Source organism: Pyrgilauda ruficollis, unplaced genomic scaffold (assembly GCF_017590135.1).
Source record: "Pyrgilauda ruficollis isolate IOZ18807 unplaced genomic scaffold, ASM1759013v1 scaffold268, whole genome shotgun sequence".
NCBI lineage: Eukaryota > Metazoa > Chordata > Aves > Passeriformes > Passeridae > Pyrgilauda > Pyrgilauda ruficollis.
Window position 1 is genome coordinate 30,390 of NW_024524022.1, and position 17,151 is coordinate 47,540.

General features: G+C 48.5%; 1 protein-coding gene across 1 annotated transcript; it reads right to left on the bottom strand.

Moving 5' to 3' along the window:
• Window positions 1-852: 852 nt before the first annotated feature.
• BCO2 (beta-carotene oxygenase 2) lies at window positions 853-15,824 on the bottom strand. The gene is given in 14 exon segments (XM_041471419.1): window positions 853-1,525; window positions 1,820-1,930; window positions 2,281-2,463; window positions 2,623-2,760; window positions 4,593-4,760; window positions 5,828-5,988; window positions 6,116-6,244; window positions 7,311-7,413; window positions 8,755-8,870; window positions 9,802-10,013; window positions 10,976-11,180; window positions 14,598-14,690; window positions 15,481-15,636; window positions 15,639-15,824. Coding segments are annotated over 14 exon segments (1,932 nt in total). The 5' UTR covers window positions 15,682-15,824; the 3' UTR covers window positions 853-1,411.
• Between the last annotated feature and the right edge of the window lie 1,327 nt (window positions 15,825-17,151).

Genomic DNA, 17,151 nt, shown 5'->3' on the forward strand with positions numbered 1-17,151 from the left:
ACAGCCTGTGTGCACGGGGGAGCCGAGCTTTAAACAGAGCCTTAAACAGAGCCTTAAACAGAGCCTTAAACAGAGCCTTAAACAGAGCCTTAAACAGAGCCTTAAACACGGCAGCTCTGGGCACACAGCACGGCCTGCCTCTAATCCACACAAGGTGCCACCTGAGCCTCTGACCCCTTTTCGTTTCCCACCTCAACGAGGAAAAAAAAAAAAAAAGTATTAAAAGTACTCCAAAAGAGAACCGGTGGTGCCTGAACTCCATTAAACACCTCAGCATCGTTCTGCTGCCCGTGCTGGGGGACAGGCTCCAGGAGCAGGGCAGGAGGTGACAATGACCAGAGGCTGCAGGGCAGGGCTGAACGGCAGGAGCGGGAGCTGTTTGCCATCTAGTGGCTTCCACCAGCTCTGGCTGAGCCTCCTCTGCCTCTCCCGAGCAGCAGCCCTGAGGTAAAATCCTTTTTCTTTTCCCCAGACCTGTAAGGAAGGTGAAGGAAGCCCAGAGGAGGAAAAGCCCCAAGGGCGAAAGGGCTCCTTTATTATCAAGGAAACGATTCAAATAATTCTTCAGGCTTCTCACAATGAAGAAGTACAACTAGAAGTCCTCACTGTTCACCCACCCACCTACAGCCCAGAGTCCAGCAGCTGGAGAAGCTGGGTGACACAGGGGGGCTGGAGTTTGTCCTGCTCTGCTTAACCCCAGAGGGACAGCAAGGCCACGGGGCAGCTCTCCGTGTTTCCTACTGGTGTTTCCTGCTGGTTGAACTGGGAGGAAGGCAGGCACTGTCAGCCAGCAGAGCTGGGTCCTGCTCTGGAGATGTGTCCCCCACATCTACAAGACTCTGAGGGCAGGGAGAGAAAGGAAAAACTTCCCAAGGTTTTATTAGAGGGCACTGCTATGGAACAGAAAAAAGCACAAGCACAGCTGCTGTGAGTGTCTGCATCTACCCCCTGGAGTCCACTGAAGGCAACCTTGGTGCAAGGGGGTTTTACTCCCCTCCACTGGGCCCAGCTGTCACTGCTGGGTTTTACTCCTGTCTTCTGCTCTACACATTTCAGCCAAAGTCACAGCCCTGGGTGTTGGTGTTCTCTTCCCCTCAGAGCACCAAAGGAAGGGGTTGATCATCTCAGTTTCCATTTTCTGCCTTGCAAGCCTCACCCTGGGCATCCTTTGTGAACTGCTGCTATAGCTGGTCTAGCAAGATAGTAAAAAAAATGCAGATAAAGCAGTGGGCTGTGGGAGCAAAGGGGCTCCTGCCTTCCTCGGCTGTGTTTTGTTAGGAACACAGGAGGTTGTGGTGGAGAAAAACAGCTCCTTCATCCCAGACGTGATGGAAAGGTGGGAGGTGAAGGCAGCAGAGGTTCTTTCTGAGGCTGGCTCAGCCCCGAGTCCCAGGAGGTGGCCAGGAGCTCCTCAGTGGGCAGTGAAGATGCCGTGGAACCCGTAAGGCATTGGCACCCCGACTTCTGCTCGCCCCAGTTCCTGGAAGGTCTCTGCATCCAGGACGAGCAGGAAAGCACTTTGGTTCTGCAGGAGGAGCAGAAAGGCAGAGTGAGTGTCCAGGCTGAACTTCTCTCCACTGTCTGCACACAAAGGCACATATCAAACCACGGAGACCAAACCCGCAGGGCAGGAGCTCTGAGCCTCACAGCTTCCACTCAGGACACAGCAACATTCTGGGGAAACTCCAAGCTGCACTGCCTGTGCTTGGCATGGCAGAGCCAGACACTCTGGGGAGCAAGAACTACCTGCCAGCTGGGCTTTGAGGTTTAAAAAGCAAATTAATGCTGTGACTTTGACAAACTACTGCCAGCAAGTTACCTCAGCAGGGGAGACCACCACAGACAAGATGACTCCGCTGTCCTCTGCCGTGGCATTGGGCACTGGCACAAACACGGGCTCTGACGGGTAGGATCCCTCCTCCTGCCAAATCTAGCAAGCACAGGAACATATGGATGAGCTTCAGGGACATATGGATGAGTTTCATTGCATTAATACTTGTCTACAGTGAGCAGAGTTACAAGTGCTCCCCACAAAGGCACCTGGAAATAGTCTGGGCTCCAAGAAACTTAAGAGTTTAACTTTTTATTAACTTTTTTTTCATTCTAGGAGTGTGCTGATGCCATCCTCTCCTGTTTGGTGACTGTGCCACGCTCATAAGGTGAGCATGAAATTGGGAATCTCATCCCAGACCCATCTGGGCAAAGCCCTAAAACCCTAGTGAATGTCACACCTTCAAATCCAGTTCAGGGGAAGGACTCGATGAGCTGACTTCACCTCACCTTGAAATTCTTGGTCTCCACATCAACCTTGATCAAGGAATCTCCAAGCAAGTGCCCGAAGCCGCAGCCGTAGAAGTAGCGGTACCTCCGGCCGTTGTACCCAGCGTAGTTGATCTGGGGGAACTCCAAGCCCCCAACTTTCTCAAAACCCTCAGGGTGGAGATTTTCGTGTGTGCACCAGACCTGGGAGAAACGTGCAGAAATTACAGCAGGGTTGGTTCAGCTTGGGCAGGGCAGGAGAGCTGGCTGGTCCCACCAAGCACCGCAAAACCACAGGCGGTTAAAGCTCTGAGGCACAGGGCAGGAGCTGCTGCATAAATGCGTTTATGGTTTGACACAAACCTTGCCATCTGCACCTTTCACAGCCATTGCCTGGGTATAAGGCAGTGGGTTCAGGTTTTTCCCCACGGGTGTGTCTGAATCCACGTCCAGAGGGAGAACAAAGCGGCGAGGGAAAGCTCTGGGGACGGAGGCATAGACCTGTCACAGAGATAGAAAGTGCTGCTGATGGAGACAGGACAGACACTTCAGCCTAAATGCACTTCTGGGGAACAATTCTGAAGTTTTAGACACCCCTGAATTCTTCTTCTTCTTTTCCTTATGTGTTTGACCAAGTTCTGGTAAGGTAAAGCACACAATGGAAAGAAGAAGTTCCTGCATGTTCCAGTAATTTACAGCAGAAACCAAAACCACATGAATTAAAAGGGTCAGCACTGCTGCCACAGTAATTAATGCTGAGCTGGGTATGCAAATCAGCCCATTAAAAATCCATTATCTCCAAATCCAGCAGTGGGACAGACACTGCACTGTGTTTTATTTGGGCAGAACAGGCTTATGCTGCTTTACATCACTCTGAGGAGAAGCAGGAGAGTACTGTGCCTTCAGTGCCTGAAGTTCCCCTGCAGGATTCCCTCCTCCAAGCTCAGGCACCCATGGATTCACAGTTGGAAGTCCAGGGGAGTGATGGTGGATTTACCTGGGGAGCAAAGTGCAGCCCCCAGCGTGGCAGACACTCAGCACATTGAGAGGATAATTCCACCACTGCCACTAAAGCTCTGCTCAAACCAAGTTCATCATATTCCTATTTAAGTAAAATAGATAAGGACCCTGTTTTGGTGTCTCTCAGTTACTGAAATCCACAAGTCACCAGTTCAGTTGTGAAACTTCACTTTAGTCACATGTTAATCCTGAAACCACGTTCTCAAAATTTTTGTGGTTCACGTAATCTGGCTGAGGAACTCTGCCCGACAAAATACTCTGCCCAGGGTTAGCAAGCCAGCAAATTTGGGGAAAGGAGACAAGCCATGCCCAGACACTGCTGAGGCTTTTGATGCAGTGAGGTTTGAGATTGTGTTCTGAAATGACTTCTCTGTGTGTGTGGGGGTGAAGTGTGCTGGTGATGCCACTTGTCACTTGAAGAATGTGTCCAGTGCTGACACCAGGACACCTTCAGCCACATCCAATTCCACCTGGGTTGTGCTCAGAGAAGGACCAAAAAAAAACAAAAACAAACTGGGATTAACACTCTGCTGTACTTGAATATGCTCAAAAAATGCTTGAAAACCCCCAAAATAAATGCCAAGAGAAAGCAGAACCCGACAGGACACAGCTGTGCTCCTTTCAGGTCGGAGCTGAGCTGGTTCTAGACAGCTCAGGACACAGACAGAGGAAGTTCAGCCCTGTCTGGACATGCAGCACCCCCCAGCACGCTGGGTTTCCAACAAACACATCTGCAGGGTGAGAAACTGAGAGCACCCCCACTTTTCCCATTTGTGACCTATGCAAAATAATGCCCCTCTCACGGCCTGAAATGGGGCTTTTCACAGAGCTGGACACAATAAATAATTTATTTGAACGTGCTGTTGTGGGGTGTCTGTGGGGAACGGTGCAGGGGTTTCTGTGGTATTTGTGTTTCTGTGATTTTCATAAAAACTGCTCCTTTTCTGAAGTCATGTCTTAAAGAACAGGGTTCATTTTTCTTTTTCCATTTAGAAATTACGCTACAACTTATTTTGCATGATTTCTTGGGGGAAAATTGCATGACACAAGGATAAGGAAAATGAATGTCATTAAAACCAAGGCTTTAAAACAGAAATAAATTCTGCCAGGCTATGGAGCTCTGTATCACACACAGAAGAGTTTCAAGGGCATGCTCCATGGGGAAAGATTTAAAAGGAGAGAAAGCATCACGAGATGATCATTTCAGTTTTCATGGAGTCGTGGCTGTGCTGTCCCCACGGTGTTCTCCCTTCCACCAACCCGAGTTCGCTGCAGAAAAGGAACTTGTGGGGAAGCAGAGGCAGGGATCTCACCTGGTCCAGCCCTTCCCCGCTCCTCCTGAGGTTCTGCAGCGTGTACAGGGCCAGGCTGGTGCCCTCGTCCTGGCAGCACAGGTCCAGCACCACGCAGCCCTGCTCCTCGAAGGCGTTGATCTGGTGGAAGGTGACGAAGGGTTTGGAGCACCAAGAGCCCGGCAGCACCTGCAGGGACAGGGCACAGCTGCTCTGCACAGCCCCTGCCTCGCCTCACTCACCTCCTCCTGCTCCCCTCTCCCATCACCATGACATTTCATGAGAGTCCTTTCAATAGCATTTTCTCCTGAGAAGCTGAGGAGCCTCAGGAAAGAAATGGAAATAATAACTACCTGCTGCTGTGGGAGGCAACACGTGCAGCTGTGATTGGTCCATGTGAGATGATTTTACTTAATGACTAATGATGGTTGAGTTGTGTGGACTCTCTGAGAGTCACAAATTTTTGTTATTTATTCTTTTTTTTTTCCAGCCGTCTGATGGATCTTTTTTTAAAAAAAATTTAGTATAGTTGTAATATAACATTTTAATATAATATTATAATTAGAATAGAAAATATGATATAATATTATAATATAATATGATATGATATAATATAATATGATATAATATAATATGATACTATACTATAATATACTATAATATAATATAATATAATATAATATAATATAATATAATATAATATATCAACCTTCTGAAACATGGAGTCAAAATTCTCATCTCTTCCCTCGTCCTGGGACCCTCAAACACAACCCTACTCCCCTCATTGCAACCCCCTCATTCCTTGGGGTTTGCCTTCTGTCCTTGTGTCACCACTAAGGGCTGCTTTAAGCCACCAAGGAGCAAAACTGGAAGAAAAAACCCCAAAATATCAAGCAGCCCCTTGCTGTGCATCTTTCCCAGCTCCTGACCTTTTTACACCCTGCAGAACCTGGGACCTGAATTTCAGTCCCTGTGCTGAAGGCTCCAAAATTCTTCTTTCTGCCTGTCCTTTTAGGGCTGGCAAAGAAATGAATGAATGGAGAGGAAAATGCATGAAGAAATCCTGTTTTTAACCAATCTACACCTCTGCCTTAAAGTGTTTATTGCAGTAACTTCTGCATTGGTTCTTAAACTCCCCATGGCTGCTGTGTAGCACTTTTGGGAATGAAAGTTCCCAAAGAATTTGAAAAAAAAAAATTGGAAATTCGGAACTAAAGTTCCAGATTAGCTGCTGCAGGGGCCAAGGACCCCCTCACCTCCCCAGTGTGCTTGTTCACTACGTGAAAGTAGGTGTTGTGCTGAGGCTCCCAGCTTATCCCATCAAAAATGGCTTTCCCACGGAGCTTGGAGGTGATGATCTTCAACAGGTTCAGCCTGAGGGGCTGCTCGATGAAAATGATGTAGTTTTCAGTCATCCCTGAGGAGAGAAGGAAGGAATATCACCCAAATATGAGGCAAGAAAACATCTCAAGGGCAGAGAGAGCCGGCCAGCCCTTCCTGCGTTGCATTTCCCCAAATTTGCCGGGTTTGGGGTGGACTCTTACCAAAGCTGTGGTAGTAGGATGGCTTTGCCCTGTCCCTGGGAGGGATGGAGCACAGCACTTTGGCTCCCTCCAACGTGTCCCCGTGGCCTGACTCCTGTGGGGGGACCCTGATGATGTTGTAGCTGGATCCTGGAAAGGGGAGAAGGTGTTCAAACCAAACTCAGGCTCTGCTCCTTCCTGTTCCCCGGGAATATTCAGAGCAACCTCTCCTAAACTGGGCAGAAACCCAACAAGCATTCTACAAAGGATTTACCTACCAAAAGAAAAACAAAAAGAGGAAGCTTGAAAGGAAGTAGAGGGATGTTTTCAGTCTGGGAGAATGCCAGCTCTGCCTGAAGTGCTCTCCTGTAATAACAGGGGCAGGATGAAAACCAAGCTCACAGGAAATGAAAACTCTGAGCCTTAGTAATGCTCATTTAATAAACCTGAGCGCATGAGCAGGAAAGGATGGCACTTCTGGATAATAATGATCTGGAGCTTGGTATGACCAGCTGAAAAAAGCATGTGGCACAGAGCTGGAGCTTGCTGAGGCCAAAAGGAAATGAAAGCAGCAAGAATGAAAAATGGTCAAAACTGGGAAAATGTGGAGCTGGCCTAAGGGATCACAATAAAGGAATAAAGGGCAGTGGCTATTTGCAGAGGCCTCTGGAAAAGAAGGATTTCACACAGCTGACAGGGACTGATTGCTCTGAGCAGCCATGTGGATAGAACAGGGTCCTATCAAGATGCTCAGAGTTCTGAGAAGAAGAAAAATATCCCATAAAATTCAGCTTTGCTGTAAGACAGCCAGGTGACCAGAATATATTCTATCTTCCCTCCTGCAAAAACCCTTACGGTGCTCATCAAAAGCCAATTTATTCTAAGTGAAAAACATGTGACTAATTGCTAAATTTCTTCAGATGAGGTTTCAACAGTGGAGGGGACTTTAAAAAAAATCATTCACATGTTTTCCAGCAAAGCTTGGGAGAGCAAGAGGAGAATTTGCTGGATATTCACAGGCCCAAGTCAGAAGCATCTGAAACTAAATCCTGAGATGAGCCAGTTTGATGGGACAGACTGACACTGACATCCTGACTGAGGAACAGCAATTTCCAGGTCTCTTTGGGTGTTTCTTCAACAGCTTCTCCTTGAAGCAGCACCAGGAGGTATCCTGCACACCGTGCCCAAAAAACCAGCCTGGCCATGCCCACCTTACCGTGCTTCCCATAGGAATTGCCCATGTTGTAGGTTGTCCCATCAGACTCGTAGTGGGGATGAGCTGTGGCTCCATTCACTGCTATAAATTTGCTCCAGTCCACCTGCAAATGCCAGAGATTTTCAGTCAGTGCAGAACTTCCCAAAGGGTCGGTTTTGTGGAAGGCTGAGGAAGAAGAGCAGATTTTATTTGTTATTAATAATGTGGGATCTGGACTCCAGCCTTCATTCTGCCTGCAAATCCTTGAAAATAAGGATATTTCTCTATCAGTAAAGCAGGTCTAATAGCAGTAGAGATTCCTTGGAAGACACAGATGTACTTTATGGTACAAGTGCTGAGACAGTGGGAATGTTGCCCATAATAAGCACAGATGTGGGATATGAAGGGATAGTCACTGTCCTCAAAAAATCACCAAGTGTTTTGTCACTGGAAGCTCAGAAAACCAGGTGCTATTAAGGCACCTCAAACAGGAGAGTTTAAATATGAAATTATCCCTTCCATTTCTTCACTTAGCCAAAAAATAACAGTGCGCATCTAAAAAAAAACCGCTTGAGGGGAATTCTTTTCATTTTATGACAAGATGGTTCAACAGAGCTGAACCTGAAAATCCCCACGTGTCCTTTCATGACTGCAGTCTGGTTTACAAACAGATCAGCTGGTAAATCACCCAGGACTGTGTGTATGGGCTGTGTTTTCCATACAGTTTATTCATGATTCACCACTGATCCTGCAGACAGGAGTGGCTCCCTCAAGACCTGAGGGATGCTCTGAGCTGGCATTTTTTGGTGTCAAACACCCCAAGCAGAAAATACTGACTTAGGAAGGGCAGAATCCTTCCTCAGCCCTTCTCACAGCTGTCCAGCCCAAATCCCCTCTAAGGGTGCAGGCAGGGGGGACACGTGGCTTGTGCTGTCCTGTCACAGGTCACCTTCTTCTGTCACATCCAGAGGATGCACAGGACACAGGGAAAAACTTCTCGGATGTTTTGGTCATTTCCTAGCAGGGGGGAGAAAATCAAGCGGCAGCTGAACCACCCCTTTACCACAGAGGGTTTGATCAAGGGCAGCTTTGGAGTGTGCAAAGTTTGAGGTGTAAAAAGCAGATAAAGAGAATTGATATGAAAGCAAAGCATCAGGGCAAAGGCAGATGTGAGATCAGCAAGGTTCACTTTCTCTTGTACACAGAAAAAAGTTGTTTCCTGTTCTGCTAAGGGGTGCAGACAAGCCCAGACAAGCAGGGAGAGCAGAGGAGAACTGACAGATGTGCCCAGCCAGGCAGTGACTGCACCTCCAGCCCTGAGACCTGCCTTGCTGCTGCACAGGGACTCAGCAGAGAGATGCTGCAGGCACAGACAAATTCCTTTGGAAGTGGAATTCCCCTTGATCCATCACGGTGTGCTTCTGCACCACCTGTACCCCATCTCCCTTATCACACCTGCCCACACCTTCTCCTTCGTTTCCAGCGTCTCTGGATCCACCTTGTGCATGCAGACGTTCTCGCTGCTGACATAATAATCCCCTTTGTACAGCACATAGTTCACATTGCAGTTGTCACTGGGCTCTGAAAAACAAATCCCGGCGTTGTGCGCGGCTCTGTGCAGCTCAGGTTGAATTATGGCAAGTTAGACATGTGTAAACAAACAAACCCATTTGCAGTGACATTAATCCCTGAGATTGATTGGAAATACCTCGCTAATCTACAAAGGGAAACTGTCTGTGCAGGTGGAGCTGGGTTAAAAGGACAAGGACAGAGACGGAAATCACTGCTGGAGCTGGGCAAAGGCAGGTGAGGGTTGTGGAGAGGTCTGGAATGTCTTGAGGGAGCTGGAGGGGGGATTTGGGGGGGGTGCCACCATGAGTGAGGGTGTGAGCACCTCGGGAAAGGACAGATGATGTGGCACGAGGGAAGAGGAGAAAAGGAGGATGGTCACAGCATCAGCAACAAGCTGCAAACTTCAGCCCTGTGCTGGTTTCAGTGGGGAACACTTTGCTTGCATTTAAGCCTCTTTCTTCCCTGATGTACACAGAATCCTAAAGGTACTGGGACTTCCATTCCTGTGCAGCACCATCCCTCCCCTACCCAATAATCTCCTGCCCCTTAGTCCAGGAAGGGAGGGATTAGCCCACTTACCCTACAAGCTTAGCAAGGCAAGGTGTTTTAAGGGCAAAGCTGTGTCTCAGGTAGAACATTAGGGTGTAATGCTCATTATCAGCACTGCACAGGATGTTCCCTGGGGGAGAACTTGCTTTGGGAAATTTGCAAGAAGATCCAGGACTGAGTGAGCTGAAGTGGCATTAAAACATTAAACTCTGCCTCCCCCAGCTGAGGCTGACACCAATTTGCATAATTTTGGCATTTGGGCCATATTCTAAGAAAAACATGGGCTCACAGAAAGTCTGTCAAACTTCCTCACCCCTCCCTTTTCCACCTAACCACAAGTTCCTCCAAGAAAATCTCAGAAGCCTCTCCAGTTGTACAGAACCACTCTTACGCGGCGGCTCAAAGCGGGACAGGAAGCGCCCAAAGACGCTCTTGCACGGGTCTGGCATGGCCAAGGTGCCAAACTCCGAGGCCACGATGCGGCTGTGCTGGCTGTTCCTCAGGTAGGAGCTGCTCTGCAGGAACCTGCTCCTGTAGGTCACCGTGCCATGGGCCAGCTGGAACTGGTGCAGCAGGGCCATGCCGTCAAACCAGTGGTTAAACCTTGCAGGAGAGAGAAAAAAGAGATGAAGAGTTCTGCGTTATATGATGCTGTGTAGTACCCTCCTTTAGGTTTACTGGTGTTTGTAAAAGCTGATTCCCAGGTCCTCTGAACTATTAACTAGGCACAGCTTTGTCTGGGAAAACCCCTGACTCAAACAAAGCAAAGCAAAGCAAAGCAAATCAAAACAAAACAAATCAAAACAAGTATATTCGCAGCTGTGGGATGTGATGATTGCAAATGCTGTGCGTGAGGTTTTCTGGGAAATAAACCACCCACTTCTGCACAGGGAACGGAGCCTGTGCTGCACTGTGCAACAATAGAAATTATTACTGCAAACCTAGAGGCCTTTAGCTCTCAGCTTCTTGCAGGGTGTTATTGTCTGCAAACCAAGGGATTTGTGAGACTCCCAGAACACCTGATGGTCTAACTCTAGGAGGAGATCAGCTTTGGCCAGCTGCTGCCATCAGCTGAGTTGTCAGTTACTAGAATGGCACATTCCAAGTGCGGTAAGTGGCTTCTGGGAATATCTTAATAAATTATTCTTAAAACTGGCTGGATTTTCTTCCAGAGCAGCTCATGCCATTTGGTTCAACCAACTCTCCAAATTCCTGCCCTGGATTTATTTCAGAGTGCTCAGGGATGGATTTTTGTTCAGGACAGAGGACAAAGCTGGGGATGTTGTGTTCCCCATCCCACCACGGTGAGTGGGTGAGAGCCTCTCCGTGACTCAGCTTCTCCAGCCTGGGTGACTTCACCCTTCAGCTCCTCTTTGCAGAAAATGGGAGTTCCCCAACGAGGGAGCAACTGCTCTCAAAAGAGTGACATCGACATTTATTCCTTCCCTTACGTAAAAAGAAACTAAAAGATGCTCTAAATAGTAATGAGGGGGGGGTCCCCTTTGGGTTTAGGCAGAGTTCTGGCCAAAACCATTTAAAAATTAATTCATTTAAAGGAGACTTACTTGTCATTGCCAAAGTCAAACTTGCCAGGGCCATTCCTCAGCAGATTTCCATTAATCCACTTGGGAATATGTCCTTTGATCTTGGCTGGGATGGGCTCGGGGGTTTCCTCCACGCTCTGCACTAAGGGGGAGATGCACTGCAGCCCCCGGGGTCTGTGGCACAGGATTTGCTCCTTGGATGGGCTGGGCAGGTAATTCTTGAAACCTGCAAAGAGAGCAGGCAGAACAAAACGCAGGGAATTGAGATTTTCACTGGAATAAAGTGACAAATGCTAGATCTTGAGATTGGATGTCAGGGAGAAGAGCATCCAGCATCTGCAAGCAGCCAAGTTGTGGTGGATGCTCAAGGTAAAGCCACAAAACCCAGCGTATCCACAGGGAGCTGAAAATCCTGTGGATTCTACTCTGCTCCAGTTAATCCCCAAGAGACACTAGTTCTGCAGCCCAAAGGAGGTAACAGAATACAGGATGATAGAAAAGATGATGATTTTTCTTTTAATCAAATAAATGTGTATTTGGATTTAATTTCACAAATAATTAGGAGAAGAAAAAAAAATAATTGCGATCCTAAAAACATGGAAGAACACCAATGAAACGGAGCCAAAGCCCATTTACAGGACAAAAGAGACTCACAAGTTTCATTTGGCAGGGAAATAGGCAGAGAAGGATAATTTCTGATAGAGCCTCCGGTTTGGCTGCAAGCACCCCTTCTTGGAGAACAAAAGCCCCAGGAGAGCATGAAGTTATTGGAATGCTGTGAGCTACCAGTGATGTCAGTGATTGGCTCCCACAGCCTGGTTTGCAAAGCTTCATCAACACAAGGATTGTTTTAGCAATCCATTTAGCTGCAGAGGTGGATTTAGCCAGGGGTGCCTCCCTGCCCAGGCTGGCACCTGCCCATCCTGCCCTCAGTGCAGCCGCTCTGTGCTCTCCCCGAGACCACGGGACCAGCCTGAAGTGCTGAGCACTGGGTGGGCTGGAATACTGACCAAAAAGGGCAGAACTCCATCACCCAGGGCTGCTCAGACACCACACACTGAATGGAGTCCAGGCTCTTACTGAATTCACTCTGATTTTCTGTTCTTTCACCACCACTGCTTCTGGCCTACATCCTTTAATCCGGGTGACCAAGTGTAGCTGCTGCCCAATTTCCCTCCTCTGAAACCCTCTGCCCAACATCTCCAGAGGAAATCTGCTATTTCAGCCAGACTACCTGCAAAAGAGCTGAGCTGGCAGGCAGAATTCTGCTGGGCCTGTTTCTCTACACAAAAACACCCACAGGTTGGGTGTTAGGATTGCAGGAAGGTAAAATGCAAGGTTCCAATGTAGCTCTCCAATCTGCCAATCCCCAAATCCTCCTTTAGGTCTCTGAAGTGTTTGCAGAAATGCAGATGTGGATTGCAAAGATGCAAAATATGCATTAAAAAATGAGATGAACACTTCCATGAGGATATATTTTGAAGATTTCATTAGCAAAGGTGCAAAATACACATTAAAGAATGAGAGGAACACATCCACAAGGAGATATTTTGAAGATTTCATTAGCAAAGGCGCAAAATAGGCATTAAAGAATGAGGAACACATCCGTAAGGAGATATTTTGCATCCAAGCAGAAACAAAGCTGGCATGACTCAGGACAGCACTACATCGAAAGCTCCTGGAGAGCACTGAAAATGGAAGTTTTGGAAAGATACATTCCACAAAAGAGCCTGACCAGGGCTGGAAAAGACCTCCTGAGTCCACCCCTCCCAACTGCTGCCCCAGAAATTCTTATATAAGAACTCTGTCTTAAAAATTATTATGTCTACAGGCACTCATTCCCTCTTTGGATAACTGCTCCTTGTCCAGATGATCAGGAAAATGCTTTGCCTTTACCAAAGGACATTATCCTTGTTTTTCTGGCAGCTCTGGTGTGTGGTTTTGGTAGTTTTCCTTTCCTTGTGTTGTATTTAGGGTGAAGAATCATATCACTTCCTAAGCTAAGTAAGCCAAGTTCTTTTTGTTTTTCCTGTCCTGTGATAACCATTCACGTGATCATCTCAGTAATCCTTGAAATCTGATCTAGTTAGAACTCATCTCCTTAGAATTCATTTCAAGGCATCCCCTACAAACTGGAGTTCAATAGAATGGACTACAAACAACAAGAATATTTAAGGAAATGAATGCCCCAAACCCAGGCCAGAGAGGGAGAAAGAAGCACAGCAAGAGAATGGATTGGGTTTTTTTTTCTTCTGGGCATCAATCAAAAGAGCTGAAGATCCTGGCAGAAATTAGTGCAAAATGGGAGCGCATCCCAACACTCAGATGAGTCAAAACAGAAGCTTCCAGAAACAAGACAAGTCGTTGCAGACTATTCTGAATAGCTAGGGGGAGGGAAGGCATGCAAGAATTTAAAAAAAAAATCCTACATGTCTTCCAAATTAAACAAAACTAGACCTGAGTAATAACTGTTAACTTTAACAGCACTTTGAATGCACCGAGGACACAGAACACAGAAAAGTCCCACTCAACACAATGTCCCTGAGTCATTTCAAAAATGTCATTTCAGCTTCAGGGGGAAGCTCGGTCATAAATAAAAACCTTTTTTAACATCCAGCTCCCCAAGAAGGGACCAATCTCTCTCTGAGGAAGGCAGAAGACAGACTGCTTTTTAATATTAAACGATGTGTAAATAAAATGACTCCTTCGGTTCCGGCCACGCTCTGAGACGGAAGAACCTGAATCCACAATTAAAGCCCTACAGTCCCAGTGGGGCTCTCTGTGTGTGCTTGAACACCCGAAAATCAGCACAAGATCACAGAACCCTCGTTCCTCCACTGTAGTTTCCATACTACCTCAGTTTTTAAAAATAGGCTTAAGGTCTTTGGCATATCCAAGCACAGGCAGTGCCAAACACGGAGCTGTAACTTTCCTCCGATCTTTTCTAAACATAGCAGGCAATCTGCAAAGTTATCCTGCGTGGCCCTTTGTTCAGCTCCTGTTTCCCTGCACAGCGTGCCGTGATTTCACAGACCAGTACAAACTGACAGCCCAGCATTGATTATTTATTGATTGTTTATATGCAGAAATGGTGGGATGAAGGACCAGGCTCTTGAAGAGAAAGCTGCTGTGGGTGCAGCCGTGATGAATCAGACATTAAGTTGTACTCCAAGAGCAGTGCGTGGAACACAGAATCTGTAATGGTGGATGACAGAAGCATGGGAGCCATTTGCTAACATTGGGATCACAGGGGAGAGGGCAAAGCCATTTTGATTTTAATCTACAGGTTCAAAGCCAAGGCTCAGGAACCATGTCTCGACACACAGTCTAATTAATTGACTCAGAATGACATCCAGAATTAAGGGCAAAATTTAGCAAATTGAATGCTCGTTATATTCTTCAAGCAGGGAGAATGAGGCAAGAATTCTGTTTTCCCCGAGGAACATTCAAACTGGGAATAATCCTCCGGCACAGGCTGAGTTTTGTTCCGTATAAAACACTGGCACAAGATGGAAGCAAAGCAGTTTTCCCCGACCCCAGCCCAAAGCAGAGCTGTGGATTTGTGCCCTCTGGACTCCAGCCATCCCCAGGGCTGGAGCCCTGAGCTCCACTGGGATTTCCGAAGGGAAGGTGCAGCACTTGCCTTTCGAGTGCCGGGATGTGCCTGTGCTGGGCTCCTTGTTCCACGCAGCTGCTCGGTTCCCCATGGCCAGGGGCTCAGGCACCAACTTCCTCGCTAGCAGCCAGAGGAGCAAAGGAAAACAGAGAAGAAACGACAGAAAACACAGGGAAAAAAATAAATGGAGAAAAAGAGCAGGGGAAGGCTCAAAGGAAGGAAAGGAGAAAGGCGACAGTGAACTCCAGCACATGAAATAGCTGCTGATTTCCCAGAAAAATTAGAGTTTACACTTTGGGCTCTTCTGGTGGCATAACAAGGCAGATTTGAGATTTTTTTTCAGCTTTCTGAATACCTCAGAAACAATGCTTTGAATTTAAAAGGCACAAAAACACCACTACCATCAAAAAGCAGAAATTCCTGCGAGGTCGGCCATGATTTTTATTGGCTCCTAATTTCTGAAAACGAGCAAACAAATAAACAAAACAAAACAAAGAAAGAAAAAAACCAAAGGAAAAGCAGCTCAAGCGGTGCAACGATGACACAAAGCGCAGAGTCTGTGATACAAAATCCTTTGGGGCAGTTCACCACTTTTTCGTTCAGGTTAAAGCCTCGGCAACAATGCGGCTCCAAAGAACCCTCTCCCTGCCCTCTTCCAGCTGGCTCCCTCGCCCAGAGAATCTGCTGTGTGCTGCTTTTCCAGCTCTAGACCATCTGTATCTGCTGTAATCCTTGCCTCTGCCGTTTATCCATTCAACAAATAACAGACATTTTCCGCCATCTAACAAAGACTTCGAATCGCTCCGTTGCGAATTCCTGCCAACAAGAATCGTTCTCCCGCCCCGTGCCAGCAGCAGCAGCCCCTTTCCGAGGAGGCGGGATGAAAGGGATTGTTTTTAACGCGTTTTACCTGGAATGAACTGCATCAAAGAGCAGAGGAAATGCAGCAGGTGAGCGAGCAGGAGGCTAGCGGCGGACAAAAGGATTTTGGCCAGCATATTCCGGCGGGCAGAAGGCATCGGCTCGGAGCGGCCGGGCGGAGGTAGCGGTGCCAGGGCAGCGAGCGGGGAGGCAGCGATGGTCGGGAGAGGTGCGCGCTGCCTCTCGTCATCCTTTCACAATAAGAGCCGTGCCCGCAGCAGCGCCGCGCTCCGCGGGCCGGGGCGGCTCCTGCCGCCAGCGCGGAGCTCGCCGGCCCCGAGCGCTCCGTGCACCTGGGCCAGGTGAGCTGCGACTGCCAGGGCACTGCTGCTGCTGCCAGGGCACTGCTGCGGCTGCCAGGGCACTGCTGCTGCTGCCAGGGCACTGCTGCGACTGCCAGGGCACTGCCACCGCTGCCAGGGCACTGCTGCTGCTGCCAGGGTACTGCTGCGGCTGCCAGGGCACTGCTGCGACTGCCAGGGCACTGCTGCGACTGCCAGGGCACTGCTGCGACTGCCAGGGCACTGCTGCGACTGCCAGGGCACTGCCACTGCCGGGGCACTGCTGAGGCTCCCAGGGCACTGCTGCTGCTGCCAGGGCACTGCTGCGGCTGCCAGGGCACTGCTGCGGCTGCCAGGGCACTGCTGCGGCTGCCAGGGCACTGCTGCGGCTGCCAGGGCACTGCTGCGGCTGCCAGGGCACTGCTGCGGCTGCCAGGGCACTGCTGCGGCTGCCAGGGCACTGCTGCGGCTGCCAGGGCACTGCTGCGGCTGCCAGGGCACTGCTGCGGCTGCCAGGGCACTGCCACTGCCGGGGCATTGCTGCCTCTGCCAGGGCGCTGCCGCGCCTGGCAGAAATGCTCCAGCGCTCCGTGCCAGCCGGAGAGATGGACAGACAGGCAAGGATAGGATGTGGATCTGCGTAGCAGAGCGGCCAGGCTTCCAGGTAATTCCTTCAGAAATTCCCGTCACCTCCCCTTCGTGTTCACCTCCCAGAAATACTTGGGATGCAAAATAGTTTTGTTTCAAAACCCGAGGAGCCATTTTGCACCTCAGTGAATCTCAGGGTTTCGGGAATATTGCCACGCCCGGTTCCCCCACCAAACCCAGCAGGACGGACCGTGCCCTGCTGAGCTGCACGCAGGACAGACCCTTCCCTTCGGGATGCCAGGAGCGAGCTGCCAGCGCTTTGGGTTTGTGATGAAACATTGGTTTCGTGACATTAAGCAGCTCTTAAAGGCTGCGCTGTGCCTGGAGAGGGAGCTGGGCAGCAGGCGCAGCACTCCAGGGACCCCATTGCACAGACAGAATAAATCTCATCCGAAACCTGCTGCGAGTTAAGCTGATTCCTTCCTGCCCTTGCTGCACTTTTAGAACTCCTCTCTTATTATTCCCTCACTTGAGTTGTGCTTTCTCTCAACGAATCCAACGGCTTCAACCTTTTCCCACAAATCGTCTTTCCTCAGCTCTTTATTATTTCTGGTTTCTGGAAATCTTCATTTCCACTTAACCCTTTATGCTCTTAAGATTACCATGCATTTTTAATGTATGTTATTGATGCATTTGTGACTTCTTATTTGCTGCTCTTTTAAAAAAAATAATTATATCCACCAAAGTCCTTTTTCTAAATCATTTGGAATAATGAGGAATAAGCAAAACTG